General features: G+C 53.4%; 9 protein-coding genes across 9 annotated transcripts; 6 read left to right on the plus strand and 3 right to left on the minus strand.

The window, feature by feature from the left end:
- Positions 1-190: 190 nt before the first annotated feature.
- Positions 191-594, minus strand: SMG1 (Serine/threonine-protein kinase smg1; the record flags this gene model as incomplete). Its single annotated transcript, XM_049388829.1, has 4 exons — positions 191-235; positions 289-396; positions 445-516; positions 565-594. The coding sequence occupies 4 exons, from the start codon at positions 592-594 to the stop codon at positions 191-193; spliced, it is 255 nt and encodes an 84-aa protein (XP_049243728.1).
- A 277-nt stretch (positions 595-871) lies between these two features.
- On the plus strand, positions 872-2,260 carry J4E84_006239 (uncharacterized protein; the record flags this gene model as incomplete). The annotated part of the gene is made up of 1 exon (XM_049388830.1): positions 872-2,260. One exon carries the CDS (start codon positions 872-874, stop codon positions 2,258-2,260), a length of 1,389 nt encoding a protein of 462 aa, XP_049243729.1.
- Positions 2,261-2,481: 221 nt separating this feature from the next.
- Positions 2,482-2,789, minus strand: J4E84_006240 (uncharacterized protein; the record flags this gene model as incomplete). Its single annotated transcript, XM_049388831.1, has 2 exons — positions 2,482-2,690; positions 2,753-2,789. 2 exons carry the CDS (start codon positions 2,787-2,789, stop codon positions 2,482-2,484), a joined length of 246 nt encoding a protein of 81 aa, XP_049243730.1.
- Positions 2,790-3,181: 392 nt separating this feature from the next.
- On the plus strand, positions 3,182-3,890 carry J4E84_006241 (uncharacterized protein; the record flags this gene model as incomplete). Its single annotated transcript, XM_049388832.1, has 5 exons — positions 3,182-3,215; positions 3,265-3,293; positions 3,342-3,403; positions 3,573-3,765; positions 3,849-3,890. 5 exons carry the CDS (start codon positions 3,182-3,184, stop codon positions 3,888-3,890), a joined length of 360 nt encoding a protein of 119 aa, XP_049243731.1.
- Positions 3,891-5,694: 1,804 nt separating this feature from the next.
- Positions 5,695-6,858, plus strand: J4E84_006242 (uncharacterized protein; the record flags this gene model as incomplete). Its single annotated transcript, XM_049388833.1, has 5 exons — positions 5,695-5,848; positions 6,165-6,275; positions 6,326-6,453; positions 6,556-6,725; positions 6,756-6,858. 5 exons carry the CDS (start codon positions 5,695-5,697, stop codon positions 6,856-6,858), a joined length of 666 nt encoding a protein of 221 aa, XP_049243732.1.
- Positions 6,859-7,185: 327 nt separating this feature from the next.
- J4E84_006243 (uncharacterized protein) lies at positions 7,186-8,571 on the minus strand (the record flags this gene model as incomplete). The annotated part of the gene is made up of 1 exon (XM_049388834.1): positions 7,186-8,571. The coding sequence occupies one exon, from the start codon at positions 8,569-8,571 to the stop codon at positions 7,186-7,188; it is 1,386 nt and encodes a 461-aa protein (XP_049243733.1).
- A 754-nt stretch (positions 8,572-9,325) lies between these two features.
- On the plus strand, positions 9,326-10,625 carry J4E84_006244 (uncharacterized protein; the record flags this gene model as incomplete). Its single annotated transcript, XM_049388835.1, has 2 exons — positions 9,326-9,344; positions 9,394-10,625. 2 exons carry the CDS (start codon positions 9,326-9,328, stop codon positions 10,623-10,625), a joined length of 1,251 nt encoding a protein of 416 aa, XP_049243734.1.
- A 266-nt stretch (positions 10,626-10,891) lies between these two features.
- Positions 10,892-11,644, plus strand: TMA22 (Translation machinery-associated protein 22; the record flags this gene model as incomplete). Its single annotated transcript, XM_049388836.1, has 4 exons — positions 10,892-10,934; positions 10,981-11,000; positions 11,061-11,148; positions 11,229-11,644. The coding sequence occupies 4 exons, from the start codon at positions 10,892-10,894 to the stop codon at positions 11,642-11,644; spliced, it is 567 nt and encodes a 188-aa protein (XP_049243735.1).
- Positions 11,645-12,329: 685 nt separating this feature from the next.
- On the plus strand, positions 12,330-18,980 carry J4E84_006246 (uncharacterized protein; the record flags this gene model as incomplete). The annotated part of the gene is made up of 1 exon (XM_049388837.1): positions 12,330-18,980. One exon carries the CDS (start codon positions 12,330-12,332, stop codon positions 18,978-18,980), a length of 6,651 nt encoding a protein of 2,216 aa, XP_049243736.1.
- Positions 18,981-20,279: the final 1,299 nt, after the last annotated feature.

Below are 20,279 nucleotides of genomic sequence, written 5' to 3' on the forward strand. Positions count from 1 at the left end.
TGTCCTCCGTGATGGTGATGCTCTGGATGGGCAGGCGTAAAAAGGGGCCTGGTGAGGCATACCCGTAAGTGTTCGCGCCTCAAACGCCCATGCGCCTTGTAATGCCCAGATTCAGTCCATCTGCCTCGCTCTTGCTCTCGCTCGATGTAACACGGGCGCTGTATTACCCTTCGATTGCGCGTGTGGTTTCTTATCGTCCGATCTTGGGTACGTCCTGGTTGATGCGGTCAAGCGCCTGCGACTTAGTTAGCTTTGATTTCTTGCCTCTCAGGATATGGGATTCCGTACTTCAAGCATGACCACGGCATTTCCTCTGATGACGACCATGCCGATGCGCACCTTCTCGCCGCCAGCCTTCTCTTCCAGCGCTTCGTCAAGTACAATGTTTAGGTAGACCTTCGGTGCGTTAGCTCGATCCAGAGGTGACAGGGAAAGAGTACATACGTCGTATCCGCGGAGGATACCCATAACTTTGCGGCTGCCATTGAGCTGGACGAGAACGCGCTTCTCGAGGTACTTTACAAGGTTAGGTTCTGGAAGCTTGCATCGGCGTTGTTCACTCACCTTCTTGAGTTCTGGCTGTGCTTGAGGCATCTTGGCGGTAGTAGACTGTTTTGAGCTTGAATGTGGCGGTTCAGGTTCCTGGTGACGGCTTCGGGTGGCTTCGCTCGTGTGGGTCGGTTGTGAGCTGGAGACGCGCGTGGTGTTCACGAGCAAGAGCAGCGCTGCGCATGGTGGGATAGCTCCGTGGATTTTGCGGAGGGCCCGTGCGTAGGCGGCAGCCACGACATGTGCGCGCGCATGCTATCTTCTGCTCTGCAACTCAATATCCCTTTTCGATAGAGCAAATTCTGACACACCAATCTCAACGATGAAGCGATCCGGTTCCAACCGCGTTGCACGCAAGATTGGCAGCTACGACGATGACGCATCCACCGACAGCGCGAACGCCTCGCCGAGCGAAGTACAGAAGCCCACAGGTCAGTCACCAATTGTCGCGATTGCCAGCCTTTCTGACGTTGGGGAAACTCACAGCGAATCTCTCCAGGCCTTGTTGAAAGCTGGCGACTTAGGTGGCTCCGTACTAACTGGCCGTGTAGTCGTCAAGCGGCCAACGATTGGTAAAGCGAAGAAGCGTTCTTCCCTACGAGTGTCTTTTGGCCCAAGCGAAGACGCGAACGATGGCGATGACTCGAGCGACACAGCCGTTGTGACCCCAAAGAAGGCAAACCTCAGTCGCATAGCCCTGGAGAAGAGTGCGCAACTGCGGGCGCGCTCACCCCTCGTACCTGAAGCCGCCCGTCCGACCGAATACAGCAAGGATTACATAGCAGAACTGCGAAACTCGACGCCTTCAACACCCCGCGACCTGAACACATCCGCTGAAGATGAAGAGGAGACGCAGGCTCTAGATATCGCATCGAAATTTGGTCCTGTCGCGTCGCTCGAGACGTCATCTGCGATCCCCACCGAAGCCGAGATTCGAGAGAAGAAGGCGCGGAGGCGACGTCTGGCGCATGAGGAGAACGCCCTCGACGACGAAGACCGCGCGTGGGCATCCGACGACCAGGGAGAAGACGAGTTTAGACAGCACAGGAACGAGATTTCTCTTCGGCCAAAAGACAAATACGGAGAAACGCGTCTCATACACGAAGATGAGGACATCGCCGAAGGTTTCGACGATTTTGTCGAAGATGGCAAGATATCGCTCGGTCGCAAGTCAGAGAAGGAAGCGCGACGAAGACGCCGCGCGGAAATGGCGGAACTCATCAACGATGCCGAAGGCGGTTCGGGCGACGACGGGACGGACGACTCGGACGAAGAGAGGAATACCGCTTTCGCCGCAGCTCAAGCCCGCGCAGGACGATACGGCCAGAAGATCGAAGACGAGGAAGACGGCACAAAGACTCCACAGCGCATTACGCCCCTGCCAGACCTAGACGAAGTCCTAGAAGGTCTCACGATTGATATACAGACGAAGCAGCAGAGGAAGAACCTGATCCTGCAGAAGCTACAAGACCTAAAGGACGACAAGGTCAGAATTGAGGAGCGCAAGAAGTACCTCCAGGAACAACTGCAGAAGACAGGCGACGAGTACGAAAAGCTGCGCCAGGAGTCAGGGCTTCCAGCGTTACCCGCAAATGGCGTTGAAGGAGGCCGCCTGATCACAGAGAGAGGGTTGGACAGTCTGGGTACTACGCCTTTGGCGGGTACTACACCCGTAGCCGGTAGATCCAGCGACGACTCTGATGATGAGTAGCGTTTGTTAGAATTGGAGTGTCTAGCTTCAGCATGGAAATGCTGGGCCAGCCGTATAGTAATACTATGAACATCCTTCATGAATGTGTATGAACGCTCCCGTAACGCCTGAATTCCGCATTCGTATAATACAAGAGCCTAAAAGCTCAACGTTGATCGTATCCGTAAACTCCCATTCATATGCAATATCCCCTTCATGCCCGCGACAGACCCCTCGCATGCTCATTTGTTCTCATCCAACTCCTTCCACACCTTCTGTATCTTCTCCCTCTTCTCCTTGGCCGCCTCGCGATTCTGCTTCGTCCGCTCGAGTCGCAGGCCGCGCAGGCACATGTTGACTTTGTATTTCGCGTCGGTGCAATTCCCGGTTACTTTCCAGATGAAGCCGCGGTTATGGCATTCTTCTAGCGCCGCGACGACGTCCGCGCAGTCTATTCCGTGGATGTTAGAAGGTGTGCGCTGTGGGCTGCGTGGAGGGGGAGGGGTGGCGCACTCTTTTGGACTTCTTCGGTGTGTAGATGGGGATGCATTGTGGGTTTGCGCGGGGGGTGGTGGTTGGGAGGGTAGACGGTGCGAGGTTTGGGAGACTTGGAGGAGAGGGTGGTGGTGCTGGGCTCGATCGGACGGGTACTTGGAGATGTTGAAGTTGCCGACGAATCGAATCGTTGAAGATCTCGTGAACTGCGTCCGAGCGCGCGCCTTCACTCGTAGCCACTTTGTGTCGAACGCGTGAAGATTCGTGAGACTTTCTCGAGATTACTCGGCCACTTCCATTCTCTGTTCTCTATCCAAAATCAGCGACTATCCGACTTCGTACCTACATAGTGCGCATAGAATCAAGAATCTTCTCTCCCCCGAGTTCCCCGCAACCACCGCCGACTCCTCACCACCGGGCACACGTCAAAAAAGTCACATCGTCAGTATGGCATCCCAGCAGCAGCTGAAGAAGCAACAAGGTTAGTGGTCATATTGATTGATATTTTCGCCCTCGCTGAACCAGATCAGAGCTACAGACGACATATCAAAACTACAAGGTAAGAACGGTTCACAAAGGCGTGAATGCTTAACTGACCTTTTCGAAGAATACACTCCAAACAATTGCCTCAAAGATTGGCGACATCGAGCAAGAGACAGAAGAGCACAAGTAAGTTGCATAGCACCATCACTACGAAGCCACACCCGGCGATCGTTCAAACCTTCCCACACCGCTCGTCCCTTGCATCAGCCTTGCATTGCTCCATGACTTGATAGTCCCAATATACCACACCGCTTCATGTTCCCATTACAACATAATCAATACTGACAGATACCAGACTCGTATTGGAGACGTTGCAACCATTGTCAGGAGACCGGAAATGCTTCCGTATGATCAACGGTGTCTTGACCGAGCGAACGGTCAAGGACGTTGTGCCGATCCTGCAGACCAACTCGGATGGTCTTAAGCAGGCTCTGGAAGAGCTAGTCAAGCAGTACAAGTTGAAGCAAGATGAGATGGAGAAGTGGAAGGTACGTCATCAGTTGCACTTGGATCTCACACAGCGTTGACCCCGGCTTCTATTTCGATATCAAGTAACTAACTTCTCTTACAGAAGAAGAACAATGTTCAAGTTGTCCAACAGCCAGGGCAGTAAAAGATACCAGTGATGCAGCAACCCTTTGACAGGATGGGCACACGGCATATGCTGGGAGCCACATGAGATGACGCAGACGAGTACGGCAGCGATATCTCCGGTGACTGGAAATAGGGTAGATGGATCGGGACCCTGGCAAAGGGGTCTGCGTGTTGCAAGACGGAGTATACAGACGTAATAGGGTCTCTCCGGTTTCCGAACTTTGCACAGCAGATCAGGCCACGACAGAACAGCACAGCCTCTTGATGACAACGAAAGGCTTGCCAGTAAATGAGTCCTATATCGATCGTGTACTATACCTCGCACAAATTACGAGAATCTTGCAATGTCACGATTGAACAAGCCACGACAGACCCGGGTCGCTGGGCTTTCAGCTACTATCCTACCAATGATGCCGCACATGCAGCCTGAAAGACCCCACAAGCTCGCAACTACGTATGTGTCTACATGAAGTGACTGATTCAGGACTGCGCCGTTGTCCCGGCACGTGCTCCCAACCCAGGGGTCTCTGCAAGATGCGTTGTCCAGTCGGCTCCCACTTAAAGCAACGCACTGATCTGCACCACCTCACCCATGAAAACGGACACGTAGCTCATAGGCTACCAGCAAAGTCTTCACAGAGAATGACGAACGGTCCGGGGGTCGAGTCGTTAGTGGCTGACTTGAACGTCATCTCGTGTTGGCTTAGTGAAGCTGGAGCAAGGCTGTATGCAATATGCGCGAGGGCCCAACGAACAGCGAAGACTACTGACGTCGACGACGGCCTGGGATGATGCTAGAAGAGGCTTGGACAACACACGTTCTCGCTGGATGTCATCTGTGGCTGCAGTGGTGAAGACGCGGCAGAGATATGGACGTGGGGTGGTGTTGGTAGGGCTGCCGAATGAGCTGCTGATGCGACTCGCATACAGGATCGCCAGCTAGCTCGAGGAGTCTGCAGTAGTAGGCCAGGTTCCGAACAGACGGTATGCCGGTGCTATGACCGGTCCGAATATTGAAGGACATGCACGGTATTGTAGAAAGCTGCGCGTTGGAAAGCGAATGCGGCGCAATGTTGCTAGGCATGATGTGAGAGGGGAGCTGGTTCGGCACGGGCCGGGATTGGTGCGGGCGGCCGAATTTCTCTTCGTTCTCACCATTCGATTCGCCCAGCGAGGTAAATCACCAATCCACCATCTCTCCGCGCACCAACGCTATCGCGCGTCCAAGCTCCATCTTCCCCCATCTTCTCCTCGCGCTCCTATTGGCAGGCGCGTCGTCAACTGCTCCAACGTCGCGACGTCAAGTCTCGATTGACAACTGCCACGCCTAACTGCGCCCGAATAACGCCCTGATTCAAGCCGGTCCGCCTGCATATCGTCCCACCGCTACTCGCAAGACACGGTCTGTGAATCGCCAGTGTCGCACGCGGTATCGTGCCCGCCGCCCGTAACACACCAACTCCGCCGTGTGTCGCGACTGCCCCGATCGCGGTCGCGCCTGCCACTGTCGCAAAGCGCCCCTGCCAGCTCCATCGTGGGTGCGACGCCAGCATCGCAGGTAGCCTCGGGCGTCACGACGAGCCGTAGTTCACTCAGCGCTCCCTTGCGCCGTGCTCTCCGCTGTCGCAGCTCCCCACGTACGTTAGCTGCATCCCAAGCTGGCCGCTGCATGCCACTAACCGCTTCTTCGCCAGGCCTCTCGTTACACCACTGACCGCAGGTTGCATACTCGGCCGCCAAGTTGTCCCGTCGTTTCTCCCAGTGACGTGGTCGCCAACGAAATAGTCGCCAGCGCATACGCTTCCGAGCAGGCAACCGATAATATGTCGGCCTCTCCCCCAAAGCAGGAGGGTGTGGAACCAGTCCAGTCGCCTGACGAAGAACAGCCCATGGACAGGAACACAGAGGAGAACACAGCTCAGATAGGTTACGAATTCGAGGTCAAGGAGCAAGACCGATGGCTTCCAATCGCCAATGGTACGTCTATTTCCCTTGCTGCCTCCCGCTGTTTTGATTTGCGCACCGTTTCGCTCCCATCTGCACGTCGACGGATTGCTCCAACGGGCGTCTCTGGATGCCGACAGTTCCTCGACTCGCGCGTCTCTGCGTCGAATCACCGCAACTCGGCAGCCAGTCAGGTCTGCCGTGTGCCTGGAAAACGGCCGGCGTGCAGCCTGCGAAATGTCGTCCTCTTCTCCACACTCGTCCCTTTCCCCGCCCCTTTCGACGCCAAAGAGCACAAACGTGAATAGCAGCACGGCTTCGGATGCTAACATACGTAACTTTGCTCCAGTCGCGCGAATCATGAAGATGGCGCTGCCCGAGAACGCCAAGATCGCCAAAGAGGCGAAAGAATGCATGCAGGAGTGCGTGAGCGAGTTCATCTCCTTCATCACCAGCGAGGGTATGTCTCACTCCAGCCCTGTCCGAGACCGCCACTGACTCTGCTGCCAGCCTCCGAAAAGTGCCAACAGGAGAAGCGCAAAACCGTCAATGGCGAGGACATCCTCTTCGCCATGACGTCGCTCGGTTTCGAGAACTACTCGGAAGCCCTCAAGATCTACCTGTCCAGGTATCGCGAAGTAAGCTACCAACTTTTTCTATGCCCCCTTTGTCCTTCTTTTGTTGCCTACTATTTGGCCGAAACGTTTATCTGAACTATTGGTATTGATTGGTGGTACGAGACCCTCCTCGCAAATCAGAACAAACCACCCACTGGGCAGTTCGGTTCCGCAGGGCCCGGTGGGCCCGGTGCAGGTCCCGAGAATCAGCAACATGTACTGAGCGGCGACTCCGAAATGACCGAAGACGGCACAGCCTTTGGCTACACGGTCCACAACGGGAACGGAAACGAGTACTAGGTGTCTCGGGCTCTGGCGATCAGCGAGGAACGAGAAAAGGAGGGAGACGATTGCAACAAGCAGAAGCAGTCGTATATCAACCCGATCGCCGGAAAGGAGATTCTCCCGAAGGAGGAGAAGGAGTGATGAAGTTAAGGACACCTTCGCTATGGTCAGATTGTAACAAGTGCGCAACTGTCGCTCACAGTCGGTGGATCATGTTTGAGGTTATGAGGGTTGGATCGGAGGTACACGAATACTCTGATAGGCTACGACTGGCTGGAGTAGGTCAGGACACATATGGGCAACCACGATACTTTTTCGCTTTGCCGGATGGCTGGTCTAGATATTTCTTCTTGCTCACACGAGCTTTACAACATTCGTTATATCCTTTTGATCAAATATCATCAACTTCACGACAGATCGAACTAGTTGTCTTCTTATTGGTGTGGTGTTGATGCTGTACATGCATGTCTAATGGCTGTTCGCAGCTGCAGCCTGTCTCCGAGCGATGAGTTGGCTCAGCGGTACATCATCGTCCTGTTCGTCGTAGAACTCCACATCTTCATCCACTCCAAAATCCTTCAGCCGTTCGCCCTCTGAGTTTCGCCAAGCTGCCTCACCTTCCCGCTCTTTACCATTTTTCTTACTTTCACTGTCCTCTTCTTCCTCCACATCATCACTAGCATCATCCCCATACGCATAGTCTTCCTCATCCCTGACCATCTCCCCATCCATCTCATCCTCCACCGTATCCCTCTCCACAGCCCCAGCATACGGTCTCCGCCTCCTCACGGCATCCTCCGCCTGCCTCATCTTGAAGGCGGCAACCGTATCCTCAGCGTTCAAGTCCGACTCCGCAAACCGGAACGCATCCGCATTCACCGCCGTCGCATTCCTCCTATATGCCCGATCCGGATCAGGAGGCGGCCAAACCGTGCCCTCGTCCTCAAAACCATTCGTCTCAAAAAATAGTCCACTACTCAAACTAGGTGTAGGAGCCAGGGGATTGAACCACTGCAGCGGGTTCCTCGAGTTCATGCCCTGTACGATATTCGACCAGATACCGATGTCATACGGGAATTCCTGTTTCTTGATACGTATCTTGGTTCCGTCGGGACTAGGTAGGTAACCGCCATACTGGCGCGCACGGCGTAGAAGCGTTCTGTGTCGTTCGATTTCCCAGCCTTCGATTGTGGTTTGGTTGATGGCGAGGCACCAGAGGTTTCTCAGTAGTAAGACGCCGAGTATGAAAAGCGTGATTGAGTTTGTGAGGAGGACGGCGAAGAGGTGGCCTAGTTGGAAGGGCGTGGGGCCCAGGTATGACGGCATATCTAGATTGGACCAGAGGTGCGAGAGGCGGATGAAGAGGAAGTATTGGAGGAGTGAGAGGCCGAAGGTTGTGTAGAGGAGGAAGCGCAGGAAGTGCGGGAAAGTGGTGTGGCTGACGCAGTTGTTGGTCCAGGGGCAGTGGTGGTCCATTTTGGGGATGCATCTTTTACACTCTTTGCAATGATGCGCTCTAGGTGGTTTCGCGGCGTCGCACTTTCGACACCATTTCCGGCTCTTCCCTGCGATCTCCAGACCTGTCTCTTTGCTAGATGTATCGCCATGTTCATCTCCCTTTTCAGCACCTAGCTCTTTCTTCACACTCCAGTCCTTCGGTATGGTCCCTGCATCAACGAAAACACTCTGCGTATACGTAATCCATATCAAGACCAAAATCACATTCGACACGATGAGTTCATTCTTCGTAAGCGGCGCGGGTTCCAACTGCGTCAACAGCCATTGTGAGGGATAGCCGAGGAAGAAGATGAGGACGTAGACAGCCGGGACTGCGACTTGATTGATTTCCATCATGCGATTGACATTGGCGTGAAGTCGTTGGTGTGAAAGGCAGGATGACGTTGCGGATGTGGAAGGGAGGTTTCGCGTCGACTAGGGTCGTTTGCGGATGTGGTGGATCACGAAGACACGTGATTGGACGATCATGTAAAAGCAACGGCTCACACATTTCATTCGTCCGTCGCGTTCCTCTACCAACCACTTCATCGCGCCTGTCATCTCCATTCTCACAGAGCTTCCAAAAGCTCAATTACTTGTGCGAATGCCATGGCGCTCTCAACATGGCCGTTTTTCCTCCTCATTCCCACTTTCGTTCTAGTACACCTGTTCGTTTCGCCGTACACCAAAGTCGAAGAATCGTTCAATATCCAGGCTATACATGACATTTTGGTGCATGGAATACCTACAGAGAATGCAGATCAGTTCTTGACGGCGAATTACGATCATGTTAGTTTTCCAGGGAGCGTGCCGAGGACGTTTGCGGGCGCGTTGGTTTTGAGTGGGTTGAGTAGGCCTGTCGTTGGGTTGTTGGGGGATATGGCGCAGGTGCAATTGCTCGGTGAGTGGATTTGGGGGTATGGGATGGAGGATAAGAAGGCTGATTGTGGGGATAGTGAGAGGAGTACTTGGACTGCTTAATGCGGCCTCGCTCGTTGCATTTGGGAGGAGCGTACAGAAGGCTTTTGGTACTAGTGCTGGGGTTTGGTATGCGCTGTTTCAAGCCAGCCAGTTCCATGCTATCTACTATGCTTCAAGGACGCTGCCTAATATGTTCGCTTTCGTGTTCAGTAAGTTACATGAGGTGCTTCGTACATCTGTTGGCTTATATCGATCCAGGTAATCTGGCCTTGCGAAGCTTGTTGCTCGCATATACTGTACCATGGAGCACCTTCAACATCTCAGGATACTATCGGCTGTGCTTGTATCTGCTCACGATTGCCGGTGTAGTGTTCCGCTCGGAGCTAGCGATCTTGGTGGCAACAATCACCATCTACTTGTTCATCACTCGGAGGATATCCATCACAAGCGTCATCATTCCAGCTGGACTAGGTGGCCTCGTCATTGGCCTACTCTGCACTGTACCTCTGGACTCGTTCTTCTGGCAATCTTTCCCGCTATGGCCTGAGTGGACGGGCTTCTACTACAATACTATCCAAGGGCATTCAGCTGACTGGGGTGTCTCGCCATGGCATTACTACTTTGTAAATGCCTTGCCACGATTACTACTGAACCCCGCAACCTACTTTCTTTGCATACCGGTTGCTGTCATGAACACATCGACATCTAGACGAAGCCTGGATCTTCTTGTTCCACTGCTCAGCTTTGTGGGCCTGTACAGCTTCCTTCCGCACAAGGAATGGCGCTTCATCCTCTACGTGATTCCAGGTTTGACTGCCGTGGCTGCAGATGGAGCAGCTTGGATCTGGAACCGCAGAACAAAGTCGGTCGTATACGCTACTCTAAGTTTAGCTTTACTAGGATCAGTCCTGGTATCCTTCATTGCATCCACTGCGATCCTGGGTATCTCCAGTCTCAACTATCCCGGCGGTGAGGCCCTTCACACGCTACACAAGGAGATGGAGTACCCGTCTAGAAATCACTTCAACGTATACTTCGACAACCTTGCTTGCCAAACAGGCGTCACGCGATTCCTCGAGAGCCACAGAGGACCGCAGACAGTGCTCGATGTCCTTGAAGCACAGGACACTTTGAACAGCAGAACATGGACATACGACAAGACTGAAGACCCAAACGTCCTGTTGGACCCAATGTTTTGGATCAAGTTCGACTATGTTCTTGCCGAGAGCCCGGAGAAGGTTATAGGTAGCTGGGAAGTGGTCCATACTGTATATGGATTTGGTGGGGTCAGGCTCCTAAAACCGGGAGAAGAAAGTGGCTCGCTGGTCGAACACTCGGATAAGACCACTTCGCAAGATAGGTGGGCGTCGAAGATTGCAGCGATATGGCATGGGCTGGAAGGGTTGCTGAGGAATGGGGTGTTGAGAGGTTACTGGGCTGAGATACGGATGGAGCCGAAGATTCGTATCTTGCAGAACCAGATGAAGTAGTCGTGGGAAGTAATGAGCAGCCACGACCGAATGTGTAATAATTCAGTCGACCTTTCCCTTGGACGAGGTGGTTGTTTGGTGAAAGTCCGCGGGCGTCACTCGCGTTGAAGGACCCTTACGCTTCGCATACCCCGCCACGCGGGCTTTCTGCCCCACTAAGCTCTCTCTTCCCAAGCATCGCGTCGACACCCAGAACCACCACTCAATGCACCACTCTTTGACACCTCAAGGTACCTGAGAGTCTGAAGTATATCACACTGCACAACATGTCAGCCGACGCGTTACCGAAGCCCGTCGTCTACTGCGGAGGCAAGCATTCCCACACTCCATTGCGACTAGGGCTAACAAGAAGCAGTATGCAGTCTACCACCTGAAGTAGGTATGACACCGAGACGCGTTGAGAGAGAAACCGCGACTGACTAGACCAACTAAAAGTACTGCGAGTTTGGCGGCACAACGAAGAAGTGTGAGGAATGGCTAGAAGAGGCGCATCCAGATCTGCACGCGAAGCTGTACTCAGCAGGTACGTAGAGTCGACCATATCGAGCAGCCTATCACGCGCAGTCCCCTCTCGTACATAACTATATGCTAACTCCCCTCCAGAAGCGCTACAGCAAAACATGGCCTCCCTCTCCGTCGACGCCCAAAAACGCGCCGAAAAGGACGCCCAGAAGAAAGCCGCCAAAGCCGCAACCGCCGAAGCACGAGCAGCCGAGACGCGCGCGTCGTCCAAGATCCTCATCAAGCGCATCGAGCGCAACAAGCGGAAATACGTCACCGCCGTGCAGGGTCTGGAAGCGTTTGGTCTCGACATCAAGAAGGTGGCCAAGGACTTTGGCAAGAAGTTCGCTACAGGGTCAAGTGTCACCAAGATCCCGGGTGGCGGCGAGGAGATTACGGTGCAGGGTGATTTGAGCGAGGATATCTTGGAGTTCTTGGTGGACAAGTACGACGAGGTGCCTGAGGACAATTGCGAGTTGATAGAGGATAAGAAGAAGAAGAAGGCTGAGGGGGGTTGAAGCGTTTGACTGGGTGATCGGTGTCAGGAGATGAAGTGTATATCAGCATAAGCATAGGAGTTGTTTGCTGGCGCGTGTAGGCGCAAGATAGAAGACGAGGAACTCATGGCTGGAGGCCAGTCCACTGTAGAGGGCGTAGCTTCGTGTTTATCTGCATCTATACCTTCGTTGCAACATAGCAGTGCATATGCCCAGATAATAGGGCTATCGACGCGTCTCTTGTGCTGCAATATCCGGGATGATAAAACATGCGTCGTCCATCGTGCACCCTCGAGACATATTATACATCTGTAAAAGTAGCATCGCGACAATAAAAAGACTTTCAGCATCTTTGAAACAAGGTATGGTACTCATTTAGCATTCGAAGGATACTAGTTGCGGATTACGCGTATGGGATGTGGAAGGGTCATGATGAATGGTCATGGCACGTGCGTGCTTAGCTGCCTGTCGGGAGCTCCATCATTTTTCTCGGGTCGTTGCCTCCAGCGCTCTCACTATATAACCAACCCTAGGGCGCGCCCACAGCCCGACTTATATCAATCGCACGGCCTTTTCCTTTTCTTCATTTTAGAGGACACGGCGACACGATAATTCGCCGCACACAGTCCTTAATTTGCGCGCCGCCGACTAGAGAAGGCGATCCCAAAAGCGCAAGCCGCGCAAAACCACGATACCCACCGCGATCATGTCGAACGACCAGAAGAACCTCGGGCAGTACAAGTATGCGGCCATGTCAAATTTGGTCTTGCAGGCCGACAGACGTTTTACACACCGCGGGAAGGATGAGCACACTGGCGACCCCGAGTCGCTGGCAGGTCGCATCAACATCAGAGACATGGGCGGACGCACAGCGCGTGACAGCGCAAACGCTCAGGCGACAAAGAAGCTCAAGGGACCTGGCGTTGAGCGCGGAAACCTGAATGAGGGTGGCGATGTTCTTGAGAGAGAGCAGCGCAAGAGGAAACGGGATGATGGCACCAGCGCTTTTGGAGCCACTGCGACAGCCGATTTCAATATCGAAGGCCTCACATACAAGCCGCGGACCCCTGCGACGCGCCAGACTTTCGACCTCATCACAACCCTCGTGAGCAGATCTCTCGGCGATGTCGATCCTGCGACTACGCGAAGTGCGGCCGATGCGGTCCTCGAATACCTCAAGGATGACACCATGAAGGACTTCGACAAGAAGAAGGAAGTTGACGACCTTCTTGGCACTTCCATGGGTGGAAAGGAATTCAACGAGCTGATGAACTTGTCCAAGAAGATCACCGACTACGACGCGCAAGACGACGAGGAAGGTGACGAAGAGATGGCAGACGGCGACGGCGCTGACACGGGCGACAACCAAGGTGTAGCCGTCGTATTCGACGATGAAGAGGAGGACGAAGATGGGCCTCAGACGTTCGAAGTGCGAGATGCCGATTCCTCGGACGAAGAAGACGAAGCAGAGGCGCCCATAGAGCAGATTGGCGAGGACGAAGACCAGAAGGGTGGAGGCTTCGAGGATACCGAAGAGACGATAGTACAGGGCGACACGGCCACCGCAGACCGCACAAACGGCGCAGATCAACTTATACCCGCACACGAGATCGACGCCTACTGGCTGCAACGGCAGATTGGGCAAATATACGAGGATGCGCATATCCAGCAGGAGAAGACACAGGAAGCGCTCAAGTATCTCGCAGGAGTCTCGGAAGATGGCGAAGAGAAGGAGCTCCGTGAGATTGAGAACGACTTGATGGATCTCTTCGACTACGAACACCACGAGCTGGTCGCGAAACTCGTACTCAACCGCGATAGGGTCGTCTGGGTTACGAGGTGGCGAAGGGCTGCTGAAGACAACGATGAGCGAACAGCTGTCGAGCGGGAGATGAGAGCTGCCGGTCAGCAACGGATTCTGCAAGAGCTGCGCGCAAGAGAGACTGGCATCAAGGCTGAAGATGGCGCTGACGCTGGCACTAATAAGATGAAGTTCAACCTTAAGGATATCAGCCTTCCAGATGCGCCAAACGATGTGGAAATGGCTGACGCGAAACCTGAGGGCATCGTGGGCGGTCTGCAACCATCGAGTCGAATGGTAAATCTGGACAACATCGTGTTCGACCAGGGCAACCATCTCATGACGAATGCGAGCGTCAAGTTGCCTCAAGGATCCACACGACGCCAGTTCAAGGGCTACGAGGAGATCCACGTTCCTGCGCCGAAAGCGAAGCGCGACCCCAACGAGCCAGCACTGATGCCTACCTCCGAGCTACCAGACTGGGCGCGTCCAGGTTTCGGTAACTCGAAATCGCTCAACCGTATCCAAACGAAGTGTTTCCCGACAGCGTTCAATGATGACGGCAACATGTTGATTTGCGCACCCACTGGTTCTGGAAAGACCAATGTAGCCATGTTGACAATGCTTCGCGAGATTGGCAAGCACCGAAACCCCACGACTGGAGAGATTGCGCTGGACAACTTCAAGATCATCTACATTGCCCCGCTCAAGGCTCTTGTGGCTGAGCAAGTCGGTAACTTCGGCAAGCGTCTGGAGCCATACGGCATCAAGGTCTCTGAACTTACTGGTGATCGCCAACTTACCAAGCAGCAAATTGCGGAAACTCAGATCATCGTCACCACCCCTGAGAAGTACGATGTCATCACCCGCAAGGCTACTGATACAAGCTACATCAACCTCGTTCGCCTCATCTGTATTGATGAGATTCATCTTCTTCACGACGACCGTGGTCCGGTCATCGAGAGTATTGTCAGTAGAACTCTACGACGCAGCGAGCAGACTGGTGATCATGTGCGCATTGTCGGATTGAGTGCCACTCTTCCCAACTACCGCGACGTTGCCAGCTTCCTCCGTATCGACCCAGACAAGGGTCTCTTCCACTTTGACGCTACTTTCCGACCGTGTCCGTTGAAGCAGGAGTTCATTGGTGTCACAGACAAGAAGGCCATCAAGCAACTCAAGACGATGAACGACGTTTGTTATACCAAGGTTTTGGAACAGGTTGGCGAACATCGCAATCAGATGCTTATCTTCGTGCACTCCCGAAAGGAAACGGCCAAGACTGCGAAGTACATTCGTGACAAAGCACTCGAGGAAGAGTCAATAGGCAAGATTCTTCGGTCAGATGCTGCCAGTCGGGAGATCTTGAGAGAAGAATCTGAGTCAGTTCAAAACGCGGACCTAAAGGACGTCATGCCTTATGGTTTCGGTATCCATCACGCTGGTATGTCGCGAGCGGATCGTACTTCCGTGGAGGATCTGTTCGCCGATGGCTCTATCCAAGTTCTTGTCTGCACAGCAACACTGGCTTGGGGTGTCAACTTGCCCGCGCATACCGTCATTATCAAGGGAACGCAGATCTACTCCCCCGAAAAGGGTAGCTGGGTCGAACTTAGCCCTCAGGATGTCCTGCAGATGTTGGGTCGTGCCGGTCGACCTCAATACGATACTTACGGAGAGGGTATCATCATCACCACACAGTCTGAGATTCAGTACTACCTGTCTTTGCTCAACCAGCAGTTACCCATTGAATCACAGCTCATCAGCAAGCTTGCAGATAACCTCAATGCTGAGATTGTTCTGGGTAACGTGCGCAACAGAGACGAAGCGGTTGACTGGCTCGGCTACACGTACCTCTTCGTCCGAATGCTTCGTTCACCCGCTCTCTACCGAGTCGGACCAGAATACGAGAATGATACTGTGCTGGAGCAAAGACGTGTGGACCTTGTCCACGCCGCTGCACATGTATTGGAGAAATGCAGTCTGATCAAGTACGATAGGAAGACCGGTATGCTCAACCCCACAGAGCTTGGAAGAATTGCCTCCCACTACTACATCACCCACAACTCCATGGCGACATACAACATGCACATCCAGCCCGGTATTAGCGCTATCGAGCTTTTCCGTGTCTTTGCACTCAGTGAGGAGTTCAAGTACATCCCGGTCCGTCAAGACGAGAAGCTTGAGCTTGCGAAGCTGCTAGGAAAGGTCCCGATTCCAGTCAAGGAGAGCTTCGAGGAAGCCCAAGCCAAGATCAACGTCCTGCTCCAAGCTTATATCTCTCGCCTTAAGCTGGAAGGATTGGCGCTGATGGCTGACTTGGTCTACGTTACGCAATCCGCTGGACGTATTCTTCGCGCCATCTTTGAGATCTGTCTCAAGAAGGGTTGGTCGCAAGTCGCTAAGCTGGCTCTCGACATGTGCAAGATGGCTGAGAAGCGTATGTGGCCAACCATGACCCCTCTGCGCCAATTCCCCACGTGCCCCCGCGACATTGTGCAAAAGGCTGAGCGAATCGACGTTGGCTGGTCGAGCTACTTCGGCCTCGACCCGCCAAGCATGGGTGAGCTGTTGGGTATGCCCAAGGCTGGCAAACTTGTCTGTGGTCTGGTAGAGAAGTTCCCGCGCCTCCAGATCGAAGCGACACCCAGGCCAGTTACAAGGTCACTACTCCGTCTGGAGCTGACAATACGACCTGACTTCGTTTGGGACACAGAGCTGCACGGAGCCTCGGAGGCGTTCTGGATCTTGGTCGAGGACTGTGACGGCGAGCAGGTGTTGTTCCACGACACGTTCATCCTCCGAAGGGACTACTCCGATGGCGACGCCAATGAACATCTGCTGGAGATGACTGTACCCATCGATGAGCCCATGCCACCCAACTACTTCATCACTGTTCTTTCCGACCGATGGATGGCATCTGAGACCAAGCTCGCTGTCTCTTTCCAGAAACTTATTCTGCCAGCGAAATTCCCTGCCCACACTCCCGTTCTCGATCTGCAACCTCTGCCTGTTTCTGCCCTAAAGAGGAAGGAATACATGGGCTTGTACGAGAACATCGGTCGCTTCAACAAGGTTCAGACACAGACTTTCAACACCTTGTATACCACAGATGACAATGCTCTCATTGGCGCATCGGCAGGCATTGGCAAGACCATCTGCGCTGAGTTTGCCATTTTGCGACACTGGGCTACCAACAATGAAGGCCGCATTGTCTACCTAGCACCATTCCAAGAGCTCGTCGACAACCAGTACAAGAACTGGAATGAGCGGTTGACCGGTCTCAGTGGAGGAAAGGACGTCGTCAAGCTCACTGGCGAGACAACGGCAGACCTGCGATTACTTGAGAGGGGTGATCTCATTCTTGCTACCCCTTCACAATGGGACTCACTCTCCCGTCAATGGCAGCGCCGGAAGAATGTTCAGTCCGTCTCTCTATTGATCGCTGACGAGCTGCACATGCTTGGTGGCACGAATGGTCACGTTTACGAGATTGTTGTCTCTCGTATGCAAGCAATGGCAACGCAATTAGAGTCGAAGCTGCGCATCGTTGGACTAAGCGTGTCTCTGTCGAATGCACGAGATATCGGTGAATGGATCGGTGCGACCAAGCACACCATCTACAACTTCAGCCCGGCCATCCGAGCAGTACCGCTTGAGTTGAAGATTCAGTCGTTCACGATCCCCCATTTCCCATCCTTGATGATGGCTATGGCGAGGCCGACCTACTCTGCCATTACGCAAATGTCTCCAGACAAGCCGGCCATGGTTTTCGTCCCGAACAGGAAGCAAGCCAGAAACTCCGCTGCTGACCTCCTCAACGCTTGCATAGCTGACGAAGACGAGGATCGCTTCCTCAACGTTGAAGTATCTGAAATTCAACCTATCCTTGAGAAGATCAACGAGCAAGCGCTGGCTTCGTCGTTGTCTCATGGTATCGGATACTTCCACGAGGCCCTCAACTCTTTCGACAAGAAGGCTGTTCAGCATCTCTTCAAGGTTGGCGCAATCCAGGTGCTCATCGTATCGCGCGACTCCTGCTGGGAGATTGACAGCGGTGCTCATCTCGTCATTGTTCAAGGCACTCAATTCTACGAAGGCCGCGAACATCGATACGTCGACTACCCCATTAGCGATATCCTGCAGATGTTCGGCAAGGCCGGCAGAGTAGGACTGGACAAGTCAGCGAAGGGTGTGCTTATGCTGCCTGCGGTGAAGCGAGAGTACTACAAGAAATTCCTTAACGAGGCTCTTCCGATTGAAAGCTACCTTCCCGACTACCTTCATGACGCCTTTGTTGCCGAGATCAGCGCGAAGACGATTGAGTCAACACAAGAAGCTGTCGATTGGTCAACATACACATACTTCTACCGCCGTTTACTCGCCAACCCCAGCTACTACAACCTCCACGACACGTCGCACGAGGGACTTAGCGCGCACTTGTCCGACATGGTTGAGTCGACTTTGAAGGAGCTGACCGATGCCAACCTTATCGAGCACGATGAAGACGAGGATGCGATCACACCTCTGAACCCGTGCATGATCGCGGCGTACTACAACATCTCGTTCATCACCATGCAGACTTTGATGATGTCGCTCAACGGCAGGACAAGTCTCAAGGGTGTACTGGAGATCATCACAGCTGCCACCGAATTCGAAGACATTCAAATACGAAGGCACGAGGACCACATCCTCCAGCGCATCTACGACCGCGTTCCCTTCAAGATGCAGGAGCCCAACTTCGAGACGCCGCATTTCAAGGCTTTCGTTCTTCTGCAGGCTCACTTCTCACGCATGCAGCTCCCCGTCGACCTGGCCAAGGACCAAGAAGTCGTCCTGCGAAAGGTCCTCAACATCCTCAGCGCAAGTGTCGACGTTCTCTCATCCGAGGCTCATCTCAACGCCATGTCCGCCATGGAACTCTCCCAGATGGTCGTGCAAGCAATGTGGCAAAAGGACTCTCCTCTCAAGCAGATCCCCCACTTCGACGCCGACACCATCAAGGCCGCCCAAAAATTCGGCATCAACGACGTCGACGACTTCATCAACGCCATGGACGAAGACGAGAACCCAGACTACAAGAAGCTCATCTCCGCACTCGACGTCGACCAACGCCAACTCGCCGATATTGCAAACTTCACAAACAACTTCTACCCCAACATCGAAATCGAGCACGAACTCGTCGATCCCGAATCCATCGCTTCCAACTCGCCCGCCCAACTCAAGGTGCGCATCACGCGTAACATCGAGGAAGACGAGGAGCCCAAGATGGAAGTCCATGCGCCATTCTATCCTGCCGATAAGACGGAGAGCTGGTGGCTCGTTGTGGGTGACCAGAAGGAACACACGCTGCTTGCGATCAAGAAGGTGCCTATTCTGAGGAAGTTGGAGACTGTGCTTGAGTTTACGCTCGAGAAGCCGGGTAGCCATGAGTTGACGTGTTATCTGGTTAGTGATAGCTATCTGGGTGTGGATCAGGCGCCTAGCTTCCAGGTTGAGGCTGCGGAGGGCATGGATGAGGATAGTGAGGAGGAGGAGGAGGAGGATGACGAGTAGATGCTTTGACTTGCATGGTTGGATTTGATGGGAATCGTATCTGGAGTGCATATTTGTCACGCAAAATTTGGTTGCGGCGTGACTGGGCGTTTTGAAGTTGGATTGGCTGTATAGTAGTCTCTTGTTAAATCGACGTTTGTGTTCACGAGCTTGTTCGTCATGCTCATGTGTTTACCATGATATTTGCTGTCATACCTGTGACTTCGGCATGTGCCTTGCATGAACAACCACACAACTCGACTCTGATGATAAAGCTCACCGCACCGGCCACGCATCGTCAACGAATCCATTCTGTCTCAACGAAGATACAATACAACCGAGTAGACTCCCATCACCACCTCTGACTTCTGCCATCCATATGTCGACCACCTTTGGCGCCATCGTGATCATCTCATTATTATTTCTTATAGTCTACTTCATATACAAGACCTTCGTGGATGACCTCACCGATTTCGACGTGGTAGGCGGGACGCTGATCATCATGGGTGCGGCATTCTTAGTAGGTCTTGCCGGTAAGGCGGTTTGGGAGCAGTATGCTAAGCGGAGGGTAAGGGCTCGCGTGGCGGGGAAGAAGCGTGGTGCGAGGAAGGTGGTCACGAGTATGAGAGAGTTGTAAGGACGATGAGTGCTGTATTTCAAGGCTATAAGTACGCTGTCAGCTTGAATTTGGTATTGTTTGGTAAGTGCTGGTCTCCAGCAAGCTACCTAGCCCTTTCTGCTGCACCTCACCCAGAGAGAAAAAGAAATTGAACACGCTGGAGCCTGCGTGGACATTAGATCATCCTGAAGTCTACTTTGTATGGTTTTATCTCAATGTAGGCTGCAAACCTGTTTAGACTTCTCCTTGTATGAGGTGGCTGGAAGTTTGCTCCACACAGCGCGGGCACATCCACCCGCCCGTTGGGTGAAGCAGTCTTCAGTCAGTACTTGCCTCCTGAGGCTAGCTCGAACACGTACAAATACTGGTCATTTCTACACGGTAGACCCTCGTGTATGACTTACAGTAGCCCCTTGAACAATATATAGTGAACACAAAATAGCGGACTGTTGACGTGCGAGATTGAGCGGTGCGTTGTGCTACCTACCTAGGCAGGTACCTCACAGTATGTGACTAACCGATAAAGTACTAGCGCCTTCACATCCAGAGCTTTTCCCCTGACCTTTCCGTCACCTTGCACCTTCAACATTTTCCGCAGTCAGAATGTCGTTCCTCAATCTTCAACCCTTTGACCCAACGTTGGCCCGTCGCCATCACGCCGATGTAAACAACGGCGTTGCACCGCCCATTGTTACACCTAA

This window comes from Alternaria hordeiaustralica (assembly GCF_023758085.1).
Source record: "Alternaria hordeiaustralica strain BMP 2776 chromosome Unknown scaffold_11, whole genome shotgun sequence".
NCBI classification, from domain to species: Eukaryota; Fungi; Ascomycota; class Dothideomycetes; order Pleosporales; family Pleosporaceae; genus Alternaria; species Alternaria hordeiaustralica.